Raw genomic sequence first — 22,561 nt, 5'->3', positions numbered from 1 at the left:
ACACACACACACACACCCCCACACACACACACACACACACACACACACACACACACACACACACACACACACACACACACACACACACACAAAGAGCTTATAGCGTGAGTCTTCAACTACTTAAACCTTTCTCATAGGTCAAATAGCTTGTTGATCTATTTTCACCGAATGTTCACCGAATTAACACTCATCCATTTTTGCCTAATATTAATTTTATTTTGCCCAATGTTCACCCATTTTGGCTTAATATTCATGCACTTTTGCCTATTGTTCATCCATTTGTGCCTAATGTTCATCCATTTTTTACACACACACACACACACACACACACACACACACACACACACACACACACACACACACACACACACACACAGTGAGATAGAGCCTACAGTATGTGTTATTAAGTCCATAGGTCATCAGAAACTAGAGTAAGATATCTGACTGGGTTGTTTGGTCTCATCTGTCTCATGAAGGGTGTGGTGGACAGGAGGTTTTGGAATCTGGGTGTGCTTGAGAGGAGGACGGTGGGGGGGGGGGGCTGCTTTTACGACCAGGGAAGATCATTATTAGACAGACACCCTGACCTCAGACAAGCCAAGAGAACTACAAAACCCTAGCCTGGTAAACCCTCCCTCTGGAAATCTCATTTCCATTTGATTTCAGGAAGGAGTCTGGCCTGATCCCCCATTCTGCAATATTGGCTGTGGGCTGGAACAACAATGGCTGCCGTTCGTCTTTTGTCGGCTGCACTCAGGCTGCACTCGGCTTCATTCGGGCTCACTCGAACTCGCCACCTGATTGGCCAACTGTCGCTGTCAATCACAGAACGATGAGCGACGACGCTGATAGGCTCGTCCATTTGGTGTACGGGCTAGAAACGCCCAGACAAGCCTTCAGGCCAGACTCACTCCTGAAATCAAATGGAAATGAGATTTCCGGAGGGAGGGTTTACCAGGCTAACAAAACCCAGCCATCGTGTTCAAATAGCTTTTCATGCTGAAGGAATTTGATACTGAATGAAACGAAACACTAGCTGCCTGTATACTATACACAGGCATTTTGCAGGTTCTTTGAGAAGCAGTCCTTAGCCCGTTCAATCTGGGGACGCATCTGTGTCATTTTAGATTTGAGCTATAACCATTATTCTATACTTTGGCTATTTTTGAATATCCAAAGACATCTAAAATGACAGAGATGTGTTCCCGGACTGAATGGGTTAAGTCAAGCGGGACACCTGAAATGCTACAATACACCTGAAGACAACTACATTTTGTCCCTGGTGATGGGTAGGACACTGACTTGTTGACAACGTCAACAAAGTTATTTGAGGCAGATTATGGATCAGGGTTTTGCAGAATCTTTAGTGATGTCACTACTCTGAAACATATAAGGGGTGGAAAGTGGTTTAGGAAGTATAGCATTTTCCGGGTTCAATCCCTGCCCCTCTTATCATCGCATCAAAGTATCTTTGAGCAAAGACACTTGCACCACCACCACCTCACATGACCGAGTCCAGCCATCTGTGTTTGTTGTGAATGGTTTGAATGTGAGAGAGGCGTGCATTGTAAAGCACTTTGAATGGCTTGGAAGATTACAAAGTCACGCTCTATGAATGCGGCCCATTTACCATCACGATTTCTCTCTCACTCATCCGATTCATAAATAGCACGACCACCCTACATCCATAATGCGATGATGACGTGCGTTACGTCCATACATCCGTGGTGGTGGTGGGCCCCCTCCGGCTTCTATATGCTGTTGGAAGTTTGGGCCTGGGGAGGAGTGACTCTCCACATTAACACTGTGATGGATGAGTAATCACCACGCGCCGCGCAACACCCCCTGCTCTCCCCACACACTGTTCTATTCTTAGAAGACATAAGGCCTCACGCACGCGTTAGACTACTGTACGTCACAAGCCTGGCTGCTCAGCACACTTGGGACATACTGTACATACACGTACTTCCTTCAGTAAATCTTTATTATTTGCAGAGAAGAAAAAACACAGAGGCCAGCCGGGGTGCACAAAGGAGATAAAAATGTCTTGCAAGTATATTGAAGGTGCTTCTAGGAGCAGCAGGAATGTGGACTTCTACAGGAAGAGGATATCCGAGCACTCACAAAAAGTGGAGGAGAGGATGTAAGGTTAAACAAAGTTTATTCTATTAAAAAAAAAGTCTTCTCCAGTTCTTTGACAGCTGGTTTATTCAGATGATGCTGGAAGAATAATGACATATCAGTCAACACAAATAAAACTAGAAAGGTGTGCTCCTCGGAGCGCAGATCTCCGCCAGGCCATGCCTTGTTGCAGATATAACGTGGACAGACACGTGCAAAGATCTTATGAGGGTGAGATTATGAACCTGTCATCATAACACACTCTCTCTCCGTATCACTCTATAGACCATATTCACACGGCGGCCATATTGGAATTTAACATTGAAAGTGCCGCCACCCGGGGTGGCTACTTTCATTGACTTCATAGAAACATGGCCGCCGTGTGAATATGGTCTATGCATGTGAACAGCTCATTTATCCTGACTGCGCATCGATTGGTTCGACGCCCAACACCAACAGGTGTTTCGTCACACCCAGCTCAGAGCCTAATTAGTTTGACCCAGGCCAGGTGTGAGTGCTTCGATCAGCCATCACCCACCCTAGGCTACAGATGTCAAGTTCTGTTCTATCTATGACAATTCTGTCTTCTAGAGAAAATGCCACATTCTGTGCCAGAGGCAGAACAGACTATCTAGTCTTCTAGAGAAAATGCCACATTCTGTGCCAGAGGCAGAACAGACTAGTCTACAAAGGTGTTACCCGCAAATGTGATCAATATCTTCTCAACAAACTAGCACTTTAAAGGAAGAGGCAAAAATGTCAAGATTTATAGCTGTGGGAGAGAAAGAAAACCTGTAGGAATCAACAGGCAGGAAAAACAAGCCCCAGACAAGTTCTTGCCCCTGAAATTGCAGGGCGACGCCTTCTGCCATCAGTTGACGTAAATCTGAAGTATTTTCAGCACTGCATGGGGGCTAGCATGTCTGTCGTCTGACTCGACCATGCCGCGCTGTGGCTGGTTGCCAGATATATTTATCAGATCCACTGACACACACACACATAGACAAAAAAACGCCAGCCCACAGACTTGCCCGCAGGATCTATTTTGCGAGGGGCCAAATCAAAGTGGAGCCCCACTTGGAACATAGATAAAGATAATGAGTGGTTATGAATAAGCTCGGGGAAGCGCTAAGTATGTGTTGGGAGATTTTCTTCCAGCCATTTTTGTCAGAACCAAAAGTATGATGGTTAGCTTAAAGCTTCAAGGACACACATGAGGGGGGGGTAATGTCTCATTTATGCTCCGTTGTGTGGTGGTGTCACGCTACGAACATAGCAGATCTACAAGCTCGCAACGTGTCGCCATTGCAACGCACTGTGAGCTTGTAGGTCTGCTATTTTCTGTGTGCGACTGCCGACACCGTCGTACGACAAGTATAAATCGGGCAAAATAAATAAATAGGTAACTGATCTGTGTTTACTGTAAATACTGTGAGGAACAATAATAACCTCTTATTGGCATTGTCACTGGTGGTCTGATGCAGAGCAGACCAAACGCCTGTTGTTCTCACTTTTCCTTTTTTCTTTTTTTTACAGATATAGTCAGCCAAATATACGATCCTGGTCCTTCTCTCAAGCGGTAAGAACGTTTTGTTTGGTCAGACCCTAAACGATATGAGTCCTAGTGTGCGTGTGTGTGTGTGTGTGTGTGTGTGTGTGTGTGTGTGTGTGTGTGTGTGTGTGTGTGTGTGTGTGTGTGTGTGTGTGTGTGTGTGTGTGTGTGTGTGTTAGAGAGACACACACACACACAGAGAAGTGAGTCAGGAGACAAATGTTATTGTTAAGAGATATGTAAATGCTGACAAATCTATTACTTACGAGTCCCGTGTCTAATGGTTTTGTTTGGTGGTCAAGCAGATAAGCATTTTTATTATCATTACATGGCAAGTGTATTCATACAAACATGCACACTGCACACGTCCCTGCATGTGTTGTGATTGAGATGTTTTCACCACAGTGCAGACTGCAGGGTAACTTCTCTACCCTTGACCTCTGACCAGGAGACAAAGCAATCCCATAGAGTCACACACACTCGTGCACACACACGCACGCACGCACGCACGCACGCACGCACGCACGCACGCACGCACGCACGCACGCACGCACGCACACACACACACACACACACACACACACACACACACACACACACACACACACACACACATACACACACATTCCTCCGTAGGGGTCAGATGGACAGTCAGTCAGTAGTGACACAACAGTTGTATGGTCTTTCACAACGCATTCTCACTGGTCAAACGGGTGACTTCCGTCCCCGGAAGTCAAACATTTGACTGGAAGGGGAGGGGGGGGGCAAATACGGCACATGTTCACTAGGGGGGATATGAGTTACGATTCTCAAACAGGGCTGACTCGAACAGGGCTGAGTCGGCGGCTCAAGCGGACTTCGCAACGCTCTGCATTTTCCGGCGCACTTCCGCATTCCGCACTTCCACATTCCTGGAGAGCGAAAGGAGAGTGCGGAAGTTCCCGGGACGGCACCGTTTTGGTCACATTTGGGGGTATGCATTTTGGGGAGTGATAGTGTATTGTCTTTGATGGTCTTGTTATTGTGACAAACAAGAAAACCTTGAACCTTCTGTCAACATTTGACAGAAGGATGGGTGTGTGGGTGGACTGAGCACCTGCAGTAAATATGTGTCATCACTGCTTACGCACTTCTGCAGCTCCGTAGCTCAACAGAGCTCCATAGCTCTGTTGTAGCAACCATACACCCAGCACTTCAAAGACGTACAGTCCCTCAGAAGCCATACAGTATATATATATATATATATATATATATAGTCGCTGTCGGGCAGAAACCTTCTATCTCCATATTCTAACTTTTTGTGTTTATTTTTTTCGTAAATGAACGCCCTACTTGATCATACTACATAACAGCATCACTCAAAAGTAGCTGATCCACAAGCTTGTTTCGACCTTTTGAATTTGAATCCTGAAAAGTAACGGTTTCGAACATATGAGGTTTCCGCCAGACAGAGACGATATATATATATATATATACAGTATGTACAGTATGTAGTCATGCTTTATTATAGCAGGACCTCAACTGGGGTGGTGCCCAGCAGTGTCCAGCAGCCAGCAGGGCAACCAGGCAATTACCCCAAACAGGATCTTACTGTGGGCAGGGGGCCATGCAGTGCCAATCTTCCCTTTAGACCCACTAGAGTGAGCAGGGTAAAACCCGATACCTTCTCCACCCCCCCCCCCCCCCCCCTTTACACAGCGTGAGACTGCCCCAATGAAGAATGACCACTCTGTGACAACCCCCCCCCCCCACACACACACACACACACACACACACACACACACACACACACACACACACACACACACACACACACACACACACACACACACACACACACACACACACACACACACACACACACACACACACATGCATGCATTCTCTCTCTCTCACACATATTCTCACACACTCACATGGCAGTACAAGTCTCGGGGGGATATTAGCTAAGTGCCGTGACAATTCCCAGCATGGATGGTGATGGGGGGATTGAGCCCCCTCAGTGGCGTGACCAATCCACACTCCCGTGAACCCATCAGGCCTTTTGACATCACTCCCCCTCCCTCCTCTACAACTGTCCCTTTTCATGTACCCAAAACACCCCTCTGAAATATTTTTTCATGATCACAGACAGACTGTGATTTTTTTTTTTTATCACAGACGCACTAGAATAATGTCTCCATTTGACATGCTAACGATGCTAATGGATCAGGTTTGTAGGAATTTTGAGGGAGTGGCGAGGGAGAGGTTACTCAAGAGAAAATGAAGTGAGGAAATCAGAGGGGACATAACGGATGCTGTTTGTGTGTGTGCGTGTGCGTGTGCGTGTGCGTGTGTGTGTGCATTACTATACATGTGAGGAGGACCAAAAGTCCCCACAAGTATAGTAGAATATGAGAACTAGATGTTGTGAGGACCATTTTCTTGGTCCTCACAAGAGAAGTTGTTATTTTATGGTTGATAAAAGATTTTTAGAGATACGTTTACAATTAGAAAAAGATTCAGGTTGGGGTTAGGTTTAGAGTTAGACCTTTAGAGGTTAGGTTTAGGGGGTTGGGGTTAGATTTCCCCCCATTTTATACTTAGTTGTGCGGTGATGTCAAACACTGGAAAATAGCCGATCTACAAGCTCACAACGTGTCGCAGCGCGACAGGTTGTGAGCTTGTAGATCTGCTATTTTTCGGCTTTAGACTTGCGGTTGTGTGTGTGCGTGCGCGCGTGCGTGCGTGCGTGCATAGCTAAATGACAGGGAGAAGGTGCAAGTCATAATCAGTAATCACTGAAAGGAAGACAGCGTTTTTGTGTTTGTGTGAAAACACTAGTGAAAGAGGGACCGCCTGTTAAGAGTGTAAAAACTATAGCAGTGCAGAACTCATGGAATGTGGTGTACTGGCTGGTTGAACCCACGGGTTCCAACCTTAGACGGGCTGACAGGCAAAGCCGACCACCGGCACCACATCCGATCCGCCTGCAGAGATGGATCTCCTTCCATCCACAAACAGGGCATGGCTGATGGCTGTGCCAATGTTATGGCTACAGTACACACCCAACTGGCTCCCCACAGAGAGTGAAGGGTGCTGATGGGCTGCTACACACTCTTTCCCCCAAAAGCAGAGATTCTCAACCTCTTATTATTTCAAAGACCCCCAGTTTGATATACATTATTATTAGGACACAGACCCCCCACTTGATACTGTTGTGATACGTCAACAAAGGGTACATTTAGTGCAGGGGTCTTCAACGTTTTCAGCCCAAGGACCCCCTAGCTGAAAGAGAGATGAAGCAGGGACCCCCAGTACATAATGTATAAAATTGTATTTTCATAGATTTCATAGACCAACACCAAACCTCTTTGCCAATAATAGCCGATCTACAAGCTCACAACGCCTCGCAGCACGAGGCGTTGTGAGCTTATAGATCTGCTATTTTTGGCTTAAGTTCTCTTCAGAATATGGATAATAGGGTTCAAGTGGTTAATGTAAAAAAGAATTCCAATCACACAAAGATTTGGCGGCCCCCCTGTAGTAACTCTGAGGACCCCCTAGGGGTCCCGGACCCCTTGTTGAAGACCCCTGATTTAGTGTCTACGTGCAGGAGGACGGAATTACTCAGGATGAGGAATATTTCTCTTCGTTTACTGTCAGGATAACAAGTAATAGTACACACTTTGTAAACGCTCTAGCTCCGGTGCAGAGGAACGTAGTTCCACACCAGACCAAAGCCAGTGAGTGTCACAATAACAGCCGGAACAACTCAATCTCCCGCCAGAGAACTGTACCGCCCACCCCCACATACATGTAATTCTGGTAGCAAGGGGAGATTATGTCACAAATATCAGAGAATCACTTATGCTGTAACAACAACTATATCAGCATGACTGACTAAGCTTAATAATGAAATAATAGGAGGCATAGGAAGAACATAGCACCAGCATTACAATAGGCCTACAATTATTTCTCTCTTACCCAATCTACACTAAACATTTAGATGGGAACCCCCTGGAACTCCCTAAAGGACCCCTGGGGGTCCCCAGACCCAACATTGAGAACCACTGCCCCCAGAGGAACCACTCTGGAATCTGAAATGAGAAATAAATATAACCTCCATAAAGTTAAATTGACCTAATGGCAGCCATACTGACATGAAATTGTAGGACAAACTACAGGACTCTTATCAATGATAGTAATTAAGGTTAAGGTTGCATTCCATTCAGGTCAAACAGTCAGTCAGGGTGCTGCTATATGCTATATAGTGCATGTTGGCTCAAAGACTGCTGCCTGCACTTGAAAGAGTAGCTTATCATTGGTAACACCTGTGTCTACATATGTCATGTCAATAATATGGCTGCTGTGGAAAAAGGTAAATAAGTTTTTCTGTTTCAATAGTTTTATTAGACAAAAAAGGTAGAGGACACACCACATCACATAACAATAAAAGACCTACGTTTTTCTTACGTCCAAGTCGTTTCACGTCTCTAAAGTGCCAATTAAGCCAACAATCAAATTCTCACAATGAGTTTGACAGCAAGCTGTTACACATTGAATAGTATAGGTGGCCCTCTAGTGGGTATATGTGACCATTGCAACTTCAGACTAAACTATAGTAACTTTAAATGTCAACAAAAAATGCAATAGAATAAATAATGTTCTTGGACGTGGGGATGTAAAGAAATGGACGATCGAATACATTTATTTATTATTCGAATAATCAGCCAGAGCTTCCCAGGACCTCAGACCATGAAACACCATAGCCCTGAAACATGACTGTCATATCATGACAGTCATGGATGAACTTAAACCAGTTTTTTGCACTTTCTCCATTTACATTATGTGCATCTACATTAATGTTCATGTTAAATATAAAGTGCTTACTCCATGGCCACAAATGTTCCAATTATGCCCGGGGCCTCAGAAGTACCCCTATGTTCCGTATTGTTCAATAAAAAGCATTTTAATCCGATTGGTGGCCATTTTCTTCGTTTTTTCCACCATACTTTCAACTACGTGACCCTATTGGTTGGTAGGTGTATTGCACTCTGATACATTATAACTCCATGAGAAAATGGCCACCAATTGGATTTAAATGCTTTTTATTGAACAATACAGAAGATACGGGTACTTCTGAGGACCCGTACATAATTTTAACATCCGTGGCCATGGGTTAAGCACTTTATATTTGAGATTTGAACGTTAATATAGATGTACGGGCCAAAAAGATAAAGGTGCAAACGCCAGGTTGAAGTTAATCCATGACGGTCATGACAGATGACCGTCGTGTGATCGATGGCTAGAAACACCACAGCTGCAGCAGAAGAAATGACCTGATTGGGCTTCATTGCTGCTCTGAGTGGAAATGTTCGTCGAGGTTCTGTCAGATCTCCGGCGGAACTTTAGAGGCCAACTACTATTGTTAAGATCGTGGTGGCAGGTAGGCCTGTCGTAGATTCATTCACCCGTTACTCTTACATAATTATGGAAGAATTTGCTTTAAGGTCTATTAATTATACATTTTAGTGTTATTTATCAAACCACCACAATGCGAGCCAAAACCAAACATAATTATAGCCAAACTGTCAATTTCTTTCCCTATGTCAAGGTTAAAAACAACTGTAGGCCTATCTTGTCTAGTTTTATATTGATCCAACAAGAGCTGAGTCAATTCTTCACTGACTGAATCTCTCCACTGATGTTTTGTTAACATTTTGTTTACATAGTATCACTAATTGACAGTGAAATATTCTAGGTTGCACATCAGACATATCATAGCATAACACTTTATGAAGGGTGTTAAAGCAGCAAAACATCATATGAAAGAGAGGGGGAAAAATATGTCCTTCAAAGTGTGTGTGTGTGTGTGTGTGTGTGTGTGTGTGTGGGACCAAATGTCCCTATTCTATAGTAGAATTTGAGAAATAGACATTGTGAGGGAAATGTCCTGTTCCTCACAAGCAGGGTTGTTTTGTGGTTAATACAGATTTGTGGAGTTAGGGCTTACAATTAGGAAAAGATTCAGTTTGGTGTTAGGAGAGGTTAGATTTTATTTAGTTGATCTACAAGCTCACATTGCAACATGCTGCAACGCATTGTGAGCTTGCACATCTGATATTTTATGTGACACCATGACAACCACTTAAACCCCAGCATCCGTATTGTGGGAAAAGCTTTCGCAGAAAATAGCAGATCGACAAGCTCACAACGTGTCGCAGCACAATAACAGCAAACAGAAAAGACACTAGTATAAAGCCCTGAGGGACTCCGGTCAACCATATAGGGTTTAAGTGGCTAATGTCCTCACAAGTAGACCTATAGTAATAACGTTTGACACATTGTGACACCATTCATTGTGACATGGTGGCACAGTAGCCTACTATTTCACATGTCATTAGCAGAGAGCTTGTACTCTTTGTTCACAGGCAGCAATACATGCTTTCTAACACCCACTTACTCCATCACCCCCTGTTGTGTTGTGGTATGGCATCCAGTCCACCACCACCCAGTCAACACTCTGACTGGCAGCCCGGAAACCATAATGCTGCTGTGGTTGAGTAATTCTTAGAATGAGAGAGAGAGAGAGAGAGCTGTGTGTAGATAATAATAGCTGTTGTCACTTGTTTGTAGAAGTATTTGAGCCATGATGAGGTTATTATTCCACTGACTGAAGCACTGTGGAACTATTATTGTCTTCTGCATAAGACCTTGAGAGAAAACAGGTATGGATAAACAAGCTACTTCCTTTGTTCATGGGTTCTTGTGTGGGTTGTATAAGATTGAAATGGTGGTGGATGACTGAACATGAACAGCTGGAGGAGGGCTTGAACTGGCTCACATAACCCCTGTGGTTATGCGGGTTCACCACCTGCGAGCTACTGCAGAGGGGCCCCGACTCTCAGACAGGGCTCTGGTTGTTAAAGCGCTCACTTGGGCTGACAAGGTTCTGAGATATCGTTGCTGGCAGAAACCTCTAACTTTCCAACTTTTTGTGTTTTTTCATAAATTAATGCCCTGTGAGATACTACGGTCTCACACAAAAGTATCAAAAATAGCAGATCTGCAAGCTCGAAACGTGGCACGAAACGTGGCGCGAAGCTTGTAGATCAATGTCTGCTATTTTTTTATTTGAACAGTTTTGGACATATGAGGTTTCCACCCGACAGAGACGATATATAGGATCTTGGTGAGATGGATAGTCTGGAATTTTGTAGTTCTCGGGTGCAATTATCGATTATTTTCGTGGGTGATTATTCCATCGATTACTTTTTCGATAAATCATATTATCTTGAAGCGTGTTGTTTTTTGAATATTTGTTTGTTAGTTTTTTATAATCTAAATTAAATCGATTAGTCTGATCAGCCATTTAAGCCCTATTTTATACTTTGTCGTACAACACTGTCATGCACTAAGACTAAAAATAGCCGGCTATTTTTGCAACTTGATATTTGTATAAAAATTTATGATTTGTTATAATCGGATACATCGATTAGTTTGTTTAACTCTTGAGTAAATGGTGATCAAAATGTCTCATGTGAATGCAGTTACGCAGGAGTGTTTTATGACAGGATTGTTGACTGCGGTTAATGGTTTGATATTTGGTTAAGTGTGTCTGATACTCTCGTATGGTTTTGTGTCTTTAGAAATCAGGAACTCGGATAAAGCAGGGAGGGGAAGTTGGTATTTCTCAATGTCACTGACGTCACACCATCATTTAGAAACAATTAAAAGCTCAGTTTCATCTTTGTGTTGAAGTCGTAATACATTGGCACAAATTTCAGAAAAATCTTGTACTTTCTCTGGTTGCCAAATATCTTTAGATATTTAGGTCACAGGCAACGTTAGCCTAAAAGTGAACTGTCAATTCATCATATTAAAACAAAACTGCTGACAGCAGCCTTTAGGCACGGGACTTGTGAGCAGTGGTGGAAAAAGTACTCAAATGTTTTACTTAAGTAAAAGTATCAATACTGCAATGTAGAAGTACTCTGTTACAAGTAAAAGTCTGGAATTACAAATTTACTTAAGTAAAAGTACCGTACAAAAGTATTGGTATCAAAATGAAGTTAAAGTACCAAAAGTAAAAGTACTAAATGTTTGAAAATAGCAGATCTACAAGCTCACAACGCGTCGCGATACGACGCGTTGTGAGCTTGTAGATCGGCTATTTTCAAATAGCCTAGGTGTAAAATAGGGCTGAAGTGGTTAATGTATGTTTTATAATGTAATAATTATGCAAAGTAACTACTAACTAGTAACTAAAGTTTTCAAATAATTGTAGTGGAGTAAAAGTACAACATTTGCCTCTGAGATGTAGTGGAGTAGAAGGAAAAGTATTGGAAATTGGAAATACTCAAGTAAAGTACAAATACCTCAAATGTAAGAAAAGTACAGTACTTAAGTAAATGTACTTAGTTACTTTCCACCACTGAATAGATCCATCACATGAATCAACATTTATCTCCTGAACACACATATATACACTATCATCATCATTCCTTTGAAGGAGCCAGTCTGTTTGGATGCTGTTTCTTCTTTCTTTCTCTCAAAGTATGTCTGTGATGTTGCTGCTGAAATTTGACATTGTTGGGAAGTGTTTTGGATAAAGTTGTGCTATGAAATGGAAAAGAACAGTGATGTCACAGTCCTCACTACGCGAGCGTGACATCACTTCCCCCCCCAGCATGCTGGGTGCAGAACGTTTCGGGGTTAACGCCAGCGTGTGGCTGGGCCCCGTAGCAGCATCATCATCATCATCACCAACTTGTTCATTTATGGATGTATTATATCTTCTAACAGGCTGCATTCCCCATATCTCTGTCCTCCTCCATGGCCGCAGATGATTACAATCCGGTAAGTGAACCTTTTTTATTCATTACGGGGGGGGGGGGGGGGGAGTTAAAATTGGACACTTTCATAGGGGCAGAACTTTATTTAGTTAGCTACCAAATGAAACACTGTCACAAATCCTCCTCCTCCTTTTTATAAATAGTAACTTCTGCTTCTGCTATTTTATGGTGAACAAGTGAAACATGTATTGTAACAAGAGGGCTGTAAAACACCACTAGTGCGCTAACTGGCTAGTATCTAATTTGGTTTCACAAAATATTGTAAGTACACATATGGGTAAAGAAGAGATTGAGGGTAGGGAGAACGAAAAAATTGAGCGATACTGAAGGAAGCCTGAAAGTGAAGTGGTTGATGAGGTTGTGTGCGTGTGTGCGTGTGTGTGTGTGGGTATGCGTGTAAGTGCACAGAAAGAGAGCGAGAGCTCAGAGCAGAGAGAATGCATGTGACACTTGCTGTGAGAAACAGGATGTTCCACATCGAGTATTCGGCTGTGGTGTGAGATGAGCCGTTTGTCTTCTGCTCTCTTGTCTCCTGTATCTACGCCGTCCTGACCTGCTCTGACGCCCTTGTTTCTTGTTCTTCTCAAAGGTGTCACTGAGGCAAAAGTCTAAGAAGAAGAGTCGAGGAGGTAAGTTGTCCCCGCCGTCGTGACTCGGGTCATGCCGTTTAGCTGTCTCGGCTGTCTCTGTGTGCCCTCGACTGTAATTTGTACCCACTGTTGGGCGTCTGTGAAGTGACATGGTAATTGGTGTGCATTGCATCTGGCAGAGAGGTCGGTCTTTAGAGAATGCACAGTTAACTGGTCACTTATATTTCTGGTTTATGTGATGTCTCTGTGCACTGCCATGTATGTAGTGTTCACATGTATAGGTATCAGAGTCTGTGATTTTTGCCACTGACCTTGTTGAGGTCTGTTTTTGAGGTCTATTTTTGTTGTGTGAAAGCGGTAGGGCTGAACTTCTGGTCTGGTCAGTAGGCATCATTTTCCCTCTCGGAAGTTCCTGTATTTCAGGGTCTTGTTGTTTTATAGTTGTTGTGTACATTTGAAAATGACAGTGTAATTCAACGATGGCATTATCATTTTCCACGTACCGTATACTGTATGTGTTATATGAATTAATACTCCGATTAAAATGCAATAAGGCCATTTGCATTTTCACATATTCGTATGGGCGTTCTATGACCATATTCAAATCTTTATGGAAACACTATTTGACATTTAATTTTCTAAGTCGTACCCCGCTATATAGTGGAAAATATTCAAATGTTCATTCAAATTTGATTGAAAAACAACGTCACCTCATTTGCAATTTATACAAGCAACATTTAAGTGAAAATTTTAATTAATATGGAAATCGTCTAACCAAATGAAAATGCCATTTGCAATAGTCATTCAGTCAGTCAATCAGGTTTTATTGTCACAACACAAATACAAGGTGAAAGTGAGATGAAGGTGAAATTCTTATTTCTTATAAAATGAACAATGCAAAACTAACAAACTAAAATGGCATGTTACTGTGAGTGCATTTTGTCTGAAAGCTTACAGCTATGCACAAAATTATTATGGAAATAAATATTATTATATATATATTATATTAATGGAATATGCCATTCTTGTCAGTAAACCTTTGACTCTGAAGTGCCCTCTTGTGGATGTATTGCTTAACGTCCATGCCAACGTAAAGGACGCATGGAAGTACAGTATGTGATGAAAATGCAATATATCAGTCCTCTCATTGAGGCGGGTGATAAATATGAATTTCGCGCCCGGGATGGTTTACCAGGCTAACATAACCCATGCTGCAAGGCCTCTGCAGCCTCTCAGAGTAGCAGCTCTACAGACTTCACCATCACGCAATCTAGACTCATGTGCTCGTATTTCATTCATGTAAAAAAGTCTTGATGAGAGCAAACTTTTATGGCTGTAACTAATGGTTAATGCTTTACACAGTTTTCTAGAGAGGAATCCCCCCCCCCTCCCGATCTAACAAGCGTGTCAGCAGTCTGATTCACTAATTTCACTAATGCACATCTCATCTCTGGTCAAAAGGTTCGGAAACAGTTTTAGTGTTCGGGCAGTTACGTAGTAGTTGCAAGTTTCACATCCTACACAAATGAAGGCTAAAAATAACACATACACGTACGACACCTACTGTATTATGTGGAAACTTATCATGCTATTGTGGAATTACAATTAAAAAGAAATCAAAGTTTACATTATCAATCGTGCCCGGCCTATCCATACTTGTTTTTTTCTTTGTTTTGTTCTACTTGTGTAGTCAGTTTATGCTCTAGTCAACATAGTTTACAGGAAACTGAGGGCTGAGAGAGTTAATGATTTGCAACCCAGGTCTTCAGCCGGTGTTGCAATGATGTGGTCCATGCACAAACTGTTCACCTCGCAGTGTGCATGCATCTTGGTTGTTTTATTTTTATTGTTTTATGCATTGGTCACTGGTCAGTTGTCTGTTGGTCAGTGCATTCTCTTTGGATTGTGTTCTCTTAGTCTGTATTCTGGGCTGTTAGTATAAGGAATTTTAACATGTGTTTTATGTCACTTAACCCATTAAAACCAGGAAAGCATTTGTCATTGTAGATTTTTGCTTAAGGCTTTTCAAAAATAGCAGATATACAAGCTCACAGCGTGCACTGCGAGCTTGCACAGCTGCTATTTTGTTATCATTTTTCAAAAAGTGAGATCTACTGATTTAGAAGGCATTTGTAGAATGGACCTCAGGTCTTTTTCTAACAACATTTCTTCTAACAACCAACATTCTACATTGACCTCAGGCAAATCCTTCTTCATCTGTCTACATTGTTCAGTATGAGGCTGTTTACTCATGCGTGTGTGTGTTTGTGTGTGTGTGTGTGTGTGTGTGTGTGTGCGTGTGCGTGTGTGTTTGTGTGTGTCCAGGCAATGTAACGATGAGCAGAAGGAGGGTCTCAGTGAAAGAGCTGGGCCACCCGGACCACCAGGGCTGGCTGTACAAGAAGAAAGAGGGCAAAGGCTTCCTGGGCATCAAATGGAAGAAGTTCTGGTTTGTCCTGAAGAAGCAGTCTCTCTACTGGTACACCAACCACATGGTCAGTTCCCTTTTGACTCTGTCCGCTTAACATTCGGTACATTAACGCATCGCAAGAGGCTGAGCTTTTTAAGTTTTGTCAGATGTTGGGCAGAATTTCTGACCCCATTGGTTAAATCACATTATATTACTGTGATGAAATGTTTATAAAAAAAAAATTTAATGGCAGTGGTGGAAAAAGTACTGAAATGTTTTACTTAAGTAAAAGTATCAATACTGCAAGTTCGGAATTCAACATTTACTTGAGTAAAGTACAAAAGTATTGGTATCAAAATGTACTTAAAGTAACAAAACGAACGCAAACAAAGTTGATTCAGACAATATAGAGCATCACCAAACCCGGTACTATTTTTTTTTTTTATGAAAATGACAACTTCCTGTTGATTTTGCCATTTCTAATAAGTAGAAAACCCGGACTGGATCCGCGGATCCGGATCCAGATCTTCAAATAGTAAAATCAACAGGAAGTTGACATTTTTATTAAAAAAATAAACAGTACTGGGTTTGGTGATGATCTATTGTCTGAATCGACTTTGTTTGGGTTCATTTACGTGCTAAAAGAGCGACTTTGAGAGCTGTTTTACCGTACAATGTAAGTCAATGAGGAGCATATTTTGAATTATCAATTTCTAATCAATGGAGCAATTATTTTTGATTTCTTGCCCACCTTTGGAGTTACATCATGGCAAGGTAACTACACAACCCAAACCTCTACCAAAGTGGTCTTACCCTTTAAGTACAGTACATGTACTTGTTTAACTCCTTACTGAAAAAGGCTGTATCTCGGCTCCTAAGCACTTTTTTTTTACAATGTATTTTTGGCCTTGGCACAGGGGTGATAAAGCCAGAAATAAGTTTGGCACTGAATGAGTTAATAGTGTATATCGTTGCTTGATCATACTACAGCGTCACACAAAAGTAGCAGATCCACAACGCGCCGCGTTTCGAGCTTGTGGATCTGCTACTTTTGCTATTTTTTAACTTGAATCTTGAAAAGTAACAGTTTTGGTCTTATGAGGTTTCCACCCGACAGAAACCAAATATTCTTTTATTTCAGTTAATTTCTATGAACTCACAACATTTCCAAACAAGGCAAAAACCACTGTATGATTAAATTCTGTGCACAGTATTTCATATAACATATTCAGGAAAGAGCTGATGCGGGTGAGGTGTGAAGTCTACTCAATGAGTCATACATGTCATTGCCACAGCTGTCTAGATATGTGCGTGTCAAGTGTAGGGAACTTGCCCCGTCAATTTCCTGCATTTCCTGGATCTGTTGGCGTCACTAATGGCCTGTCACTTTGTGATACAAGCGCAACTAATGTGATTTACTGGAATGATGACGTGAAGATGATGACCCAGACCTGCTGCATGTTAACCAGGGTTATTATAGTTAACTAAGACTAAAAGTAAAAGTGAAAAGAATTATGTGATTTTCTTTGATTAAAATAAGCGTTAAATCGCTCTATCTTCCGATAGTGCTTGCTACAGAGTGTCTGTTCAGTAACAGGAGTCTCCAGACCATTTCTCTCCAGCTCTTTATTAAACAGCAAATGCATTTTCAGGTCGGGATACCAATTTTATGCAATCAGGATAGAGAACTCTGACAGGATACAGATTAAACAAGTGAAATTGGAAGTGATGACAACAAAGAAATGAGCAGACAAAATTGGAACTGGGACACTATAAAAAATGAAGCTAATCTCAGCCAATCTCCTGATCTGGCTGAAAGTTTGCCACTTACCTGAAAATGTATTTTCTGTTTATTAAAGAGCCGGAGAGATGGGGAGACTCCGGTTACTGAACAAACGCTCTATAGCAATCGAAAATGTTGCTATAGAGTGTTGAAAAAAAAATCAGAATATAGAGCTAGACTTTTAAAATGATCATTTACCCTACCTTTAACTGAAACTAAAATAAAAACTGAAATGAAAAACATATATAAATAAAAACTAAAATTAACTATGCAAAACTAACAAACTAAAATGACCTAAAATGGCAAGTAAAATCATCTAATATCATAATTTTTTTTCATCCTACCCTTTTCAGATTCTATAAGTCGAGGCTTTTCCTCATACCTTAAAAACTCAAACTAAATAAAAACTAAACTGAAACTAGTCCATTTCTAAAACTAAAACTACTTATGCATATGCACTTGTAAAACAAAAAACGAAACTAAACCAAATGGAAAGCGATGATCTGTAATTGTACTGCAATCTAAATGATGGCCCGCAAGATTTAGAAGGTGTTCTTCGTTGGAGGAACAGCTTTAGAGCTGACAGTTGTTCAATCTGTGTGTTTCAGTCGGAAAAAGCCGAGGGCTTTATCAACCTCACGGACTTCATGATCGACCGGGCCATCGAGTGCAAGAAGAAATAGTAAGCTCCCTTTTCTCACTGGGTTCAAGGTTGTGCATTATTGTTGCATCTTGTGTACAGGTACATAAGAGTAAAACTTAGTTTTGTTCGACTTCCTTCAGACAATGCAGCAGCTTAGGTAATAATAATAATAAACACTATTCTCAAGTTGTGAATTATCCATCATTACATGAATAGCCACTTGTTTGAATTAGAAATAAATCATTGTAATTTGGAACTGCAGACACAGTGACAGGAAAGATTTGCTCAGACATTTGTAACTTCCTGTGAACATGAAATGTTCATTAAACCTGTCCAACTGTCACCTGTGGTCTCTACTCTTGATTTAACCACATGAACCTTAGCGTGCCTATGCTGGGGGCCAACGTGGAGTGAAAGTGGCTGATCAGCAAGCTCACAACACATTGAGTTGCAACGCGTCGTGAGCTTCTTATTTTTGGCAAAAATATTTTGATTTGTTGAGGGTACAAAGGGAGTGGACCTGCTATAGAGCCCTGGGGGACCCTGGGCAAATAAGAATATAGGGATTAAGTGGTTTTAACCAGCATTTGCCATGTCCGCTTATTATAAGCGACTTTGGGCTTGTTTTTCTGTGAAGTTGCTTGTAAATATTGGTGGCTGTGGTTTTTTGGCTTGGTAGTTGCTTATTTGGGCTTGCTTCCTGATGTTGTGTAAACCAGTGGTTCTCAAACATTTTCATGTTGTCAATGACCCCCAAATTAATATCTAGTTGTCCACGGACCCCCATCTGAAAACATTTTGTGCTTGGGACTCCCGTCCAGATTTGTGTTGTTAAAATGTTTTTTTAATATTTCAAATTGTATTTTTTCCCCCCCCAAGATTCTTTAGAAAATAGCATATCTACATGCTTGTAGATCGGCTAGTTTCAAATAGCCGATGTATATATAGGTTTAAAGTGCTCATGTGTTTGCCCGGTTGCTTATTTCTCTCGCAAGATCTGGCGACGCTGGTTTTAACCCTTTGTCTGTCCTCCTCTGCAGTGCGATCAAAGCCTGCCACCCGCAAGTCATGATGTTCTACTTTGCAGCCGAGAGCCACGAGGACATGAACGTGTAAGTCACATGACTGCAAAGCTGGGGGTTCCGAAGTTAAAAGCATGAAAGAAAACGAGCAAAAATAATTAACCATCGCTCACTCACAAGTCATAATTCTGTGATGATGCATGAATGATGAATTAATTTAATGTTTCCGTTTTGGTTGTAGTTGGTTGAATAAGCTTGGACTGGCCTCCATCCAGTATGAGTCTTCAGACAGGAACACTGTCCAGTATGAGTCTTCAGACAGGAACGCTGTGGCTGGTAAGTACTGTTACGTATAGGTCTGCGGCTATCAGTTATTTTCTTAGCGATATATCCTATCGATTATGTTTTACATTTTATCAGATAATCATAAAGTGTGTTTTTTGTAAAGAATAATATAAAAAATATAAATTATAGATGTTTTTAATAATCAACTAAAACATTTTTTATTTAATGCTTCACCATACAACACAAAAATTGGCAATTAAAAAAATAAATAATAAAATCGAATAGGTCCGTTAAAGGCTCCAAGGTTGACACAAAATAATACAAATGAAGGAATATCTAAATTATATATAAATGCAGTATGAAGCATGGAAGTCAGTGGTGTCAGTTGTATAAGGTGACAAAGTTGCTCAGCTTTTAGAGGCGACTGTAGCTTAGTGAGTAGAGAGTCACCGGTTTCCCTCCCGGAACCCCCAATGTCTACATGTCTACATGTCTACATGTTCCCTGAGCAAGGCACTTAACCCCTAACAGCCCCCCTCTGTGTTGTCACGACCATCTGAGTAGCCATCAGCTGGGATGAAACTGAAACCAAACAGAAAGTTCCTTTTGAGGAGAAGCAGAGAGAGAGGTTAGGCTAAATGAGGAACAGAAAAATGTAAGCCCACAATGTTGTAATGTCGACAAATCTTCTCTTACGTGGGTCCCTGTCACGAAATCCTTTTGAATGGGGATCCACAGCCAAATACATTAACCTTAATCTTAAATTAGCATTAACAGTCCTTTCCAGGGATTTTTCAGTTCTGTGTGCATGCGTGCAACAGACACAGACAGACAGGAGTGAGTCAGGAGACAAAGGTTCAGTTCTGCTTGATTATATGTCATATAAGTGTGTGTGTGTGTGTGTGTGTGTGTGTGTGTGTGTGTGTGTGTGTGTGTGTGTGTGTGTGTGTGTGTGTGTGTGTGTGTGTGTGTGTGTGTGTGTGTGTGTGTGTGTGTGTGTGTGTGTGTGTGTGTGTGTGTGTGTTCAGAGTGTTACAGTGAAGCCAGTGACCATGAGGATGCTGAGACCACCGACGCGCCCCCACCATACTGTGAACAGACCATACTGGGCGTGGCTGCGTTAGCTGACAGTAGCCACCAGGTCAGTAGGGGCGCTGAACCAAACCTTTAAGCACGCCATTTTTAAGTTGTGAGATTTTTATTTAGCTTTAATCCATGTGTATTATGTCCTGTTTGTCTCAGGAGGACACTCTCCCTCCGCCGTACACGTCCCCGCTGCCCAGCGAAGCCAACGGCTCGCTGTCCTCGCCCGTCAGTACGATGACGTCACAGAGCTCCGCCTCCTCACTCGCCAAGCACCGGCAGTCCTGGATGGACCTGGTGTCGCAGGCGGCGCCAGCCACCGGCGGCGGGGAAACGACGGTGGTGTGTGTGTCGGCGCAGGTTCACACACACCATCATCATCATCAGCAGCAGCAGCAGCCCCCGCAGGAGGAAGAGGACGAGACCCAGGCGCTGTTACAGGAGAGCCCCCCCGCTCCCCAGGACCCCTCTTCCTCCTCCTCCTCAGTGCCCCCCACGGCCAGGGAACAGCCCCCCGCCGCCGAGGGACAGACGCATGTGGAGGGTTCAGACACCAATGAGGGTAAGGCCGCTTAGTTCCGTTTTCTTAACCCATTCAGTCCGGGAACGCATCTACGAATGTCTTCTAAATCCTAACAGTTTCCTGAAAAACCTATGTTGCTATATGGGTGGTTCTCAAACTTTTTCATGTCAAGGATGTATTTAGCCGCAGACCCCCCATCTCAAAATAGTTTGTTCCAGGGACCCCCCCAGAAGCAAAGATTTGAGTTACAAATGGTACAAACGCAAAAATAAGATTTGCACACATTTTCAAGATTTTTCAAAAAAATAGCCAAAGTATAAAATAGTGGTTATAGCTAAAATCTAAAATGACACAGATGCGTTCTCGGATTGAATGGATTAATACGATCGGCCGAGTATGTTGAGTGAATTGTATAATTTACACACGCACGCACGCACACACACACACACACACACACACACACACACACACACACACACACACACTGTCTCGTTATTGCAGTGGTTTTCAAAGTGTGTGTGTATGTGGCAGTGGGGGTCATGAGGGGGGCCAATTGAAAAAGAGAGGGGATGGGGGAGGTGGGGGAGGGAATCATAAAAGAGATTATTAGAACATTTAATTTCAAATCAAATTCATAATATTGTTGGCATCCTTATTTTGGGCACATCTACTAATCAAAAATCATTGAAAATACCACAAATATTTGATCATGAGCTTGTAGATCGGCTGGCCATTTAATCTATTTTCACAGGGTTTTGAAAATCCATTTCACAATAGCTGGGGGCCACAGCCAGAGGCTGAGGCTGTTTAGGGAAAGTTTGAGAACCATTATCAGACATTTGGAGGCAGCTTTAGAAATCCCTGACTAATGAGGGAAAATTGTGAATTTCTAGCGTTTTTCATGGTGCCATTTCCACTTCTCATCAAGACAGGGCATGTTTCCTGTTTTTGCGTTCTTGTGTAACAGTTTGTGTCTGGATTGACCAACACTACGTTGGCAGACTTTTAAGGGGGGTGTAAGTGATATTTTTTGATTAAAATAAGTGTTGAATAGCTCTATATTCCAAATGGCAATCATTGTCATAGCGTGTTTGTTCAGTAACAGGGGTCTCCCAGCTCTCCCAGCTCTTAAGTAAACAGAAAATACATTAGGTAGGATATCCAGCGTTTAATCTAATCAGGAGAGAGAACTCATACAGTACACAGGATAAACAAGTGAAATTGGAAGTGATTAAACAAAGAAAAACAACTGAAACCACTTTGAGCAGCATAGGCCCGGCCGGCTATTCTCCGGGTCTATGGTGTTCCTGAGAAGATGGTGCCGATGATAGCGGCCCAGCAAGCTATAGTCAGACTCGTGCCAAGGTTCAGACCCACGACGGAGAGACTTAACGAGTTTGAGGTTCTTGCAGGCGTCCTATGGGGGGTGATACCCCTGGTCCCCTTCTTGTTTATTGTGGCGATGGGCCATGCCCTGAGACTCGCAATCAGAGGCAGAGACACTGGAGTTCACTCTGGTGCCGAGGCAAACTAAACGGGTACATCCCATCACAATCAATTTTAGATTTTAGCTATATACTGCATGTAGCAACATAGGTTTTTCAGAAAACGTTTGAGAACTACTGATTTAGAAGGCATTTGTAGAATCGGCCTCAGGTCTTTAATGGGTTAATATACAGTCAATTTACATAAAATGTCTGTATCGCCGATTC

The 22,561-nt window shown here is 42.3% G+C and overlaps 1 protein-coding gene across 1 annotated transcript in view; it reads left to right on the top strand.

Moving 5' to 3' along the window:
- The window catches only part of LOC308074913 (connector enhancer of kinase suppressor of ras 3-like), a 97,741-nt gene that overhangs the window by 72,538 nt on the left and 2,642 nt on the right, over positions 1-22,561 (top strand). Inside the window, exons 15-23 of the mRNA XM_080414441.1 lie at positions 3,658-3,700; positions 12,461-12,514; positions 13,100-13,139; positions 15,426-15,595; positions 17,902-17,975; positions 18,977-19,048; positions 19,200-19,294; positions 20,272-20,384; positions 20,486-20,888. Of these exons, the coding sequence (XP_080270567.1) occupies positions 3,658-3,700; positions 12,461-12,514; positions 13,100-13,139; positions 15,426-15,595; positions 17,902-17,975; positions 18,977-19,048; positions 19,200-19,294; positions 20,272-20,384; positions 20,486-20,888 (1,064 nt within the window). The remainder of the gene's footprint in view (positions 1-3,657; positions 3,701-12,460; positions 12,515-13,099; positions 13,140-15,425; positions 15,596-17,901; positions 17,976-18,976; positions 19,049-19,199; positions 19,295-20,271; positions 20,385-20,485; positions 20,889-22,561) is intronic.

The sequence above is a fragment of the Gymnoscopelus braueri genome, assembly GCF_963280865.1.
Source record: "Gymnoscopelus braueri genome assembly, chromosome: 19".
Lineage (NCBI taxonomy): Eukaryota > Metazoa > Chordata > Actinopteri > Myctophiformes > Myctophidae > Gymnoscopelus > Gymnoscopelus braueri.
The sequence above is the reverse complement of the archived record's forward strand: the minus strand, read 5'-3'. Positions and strand labels throughout refer to the sequence as shown.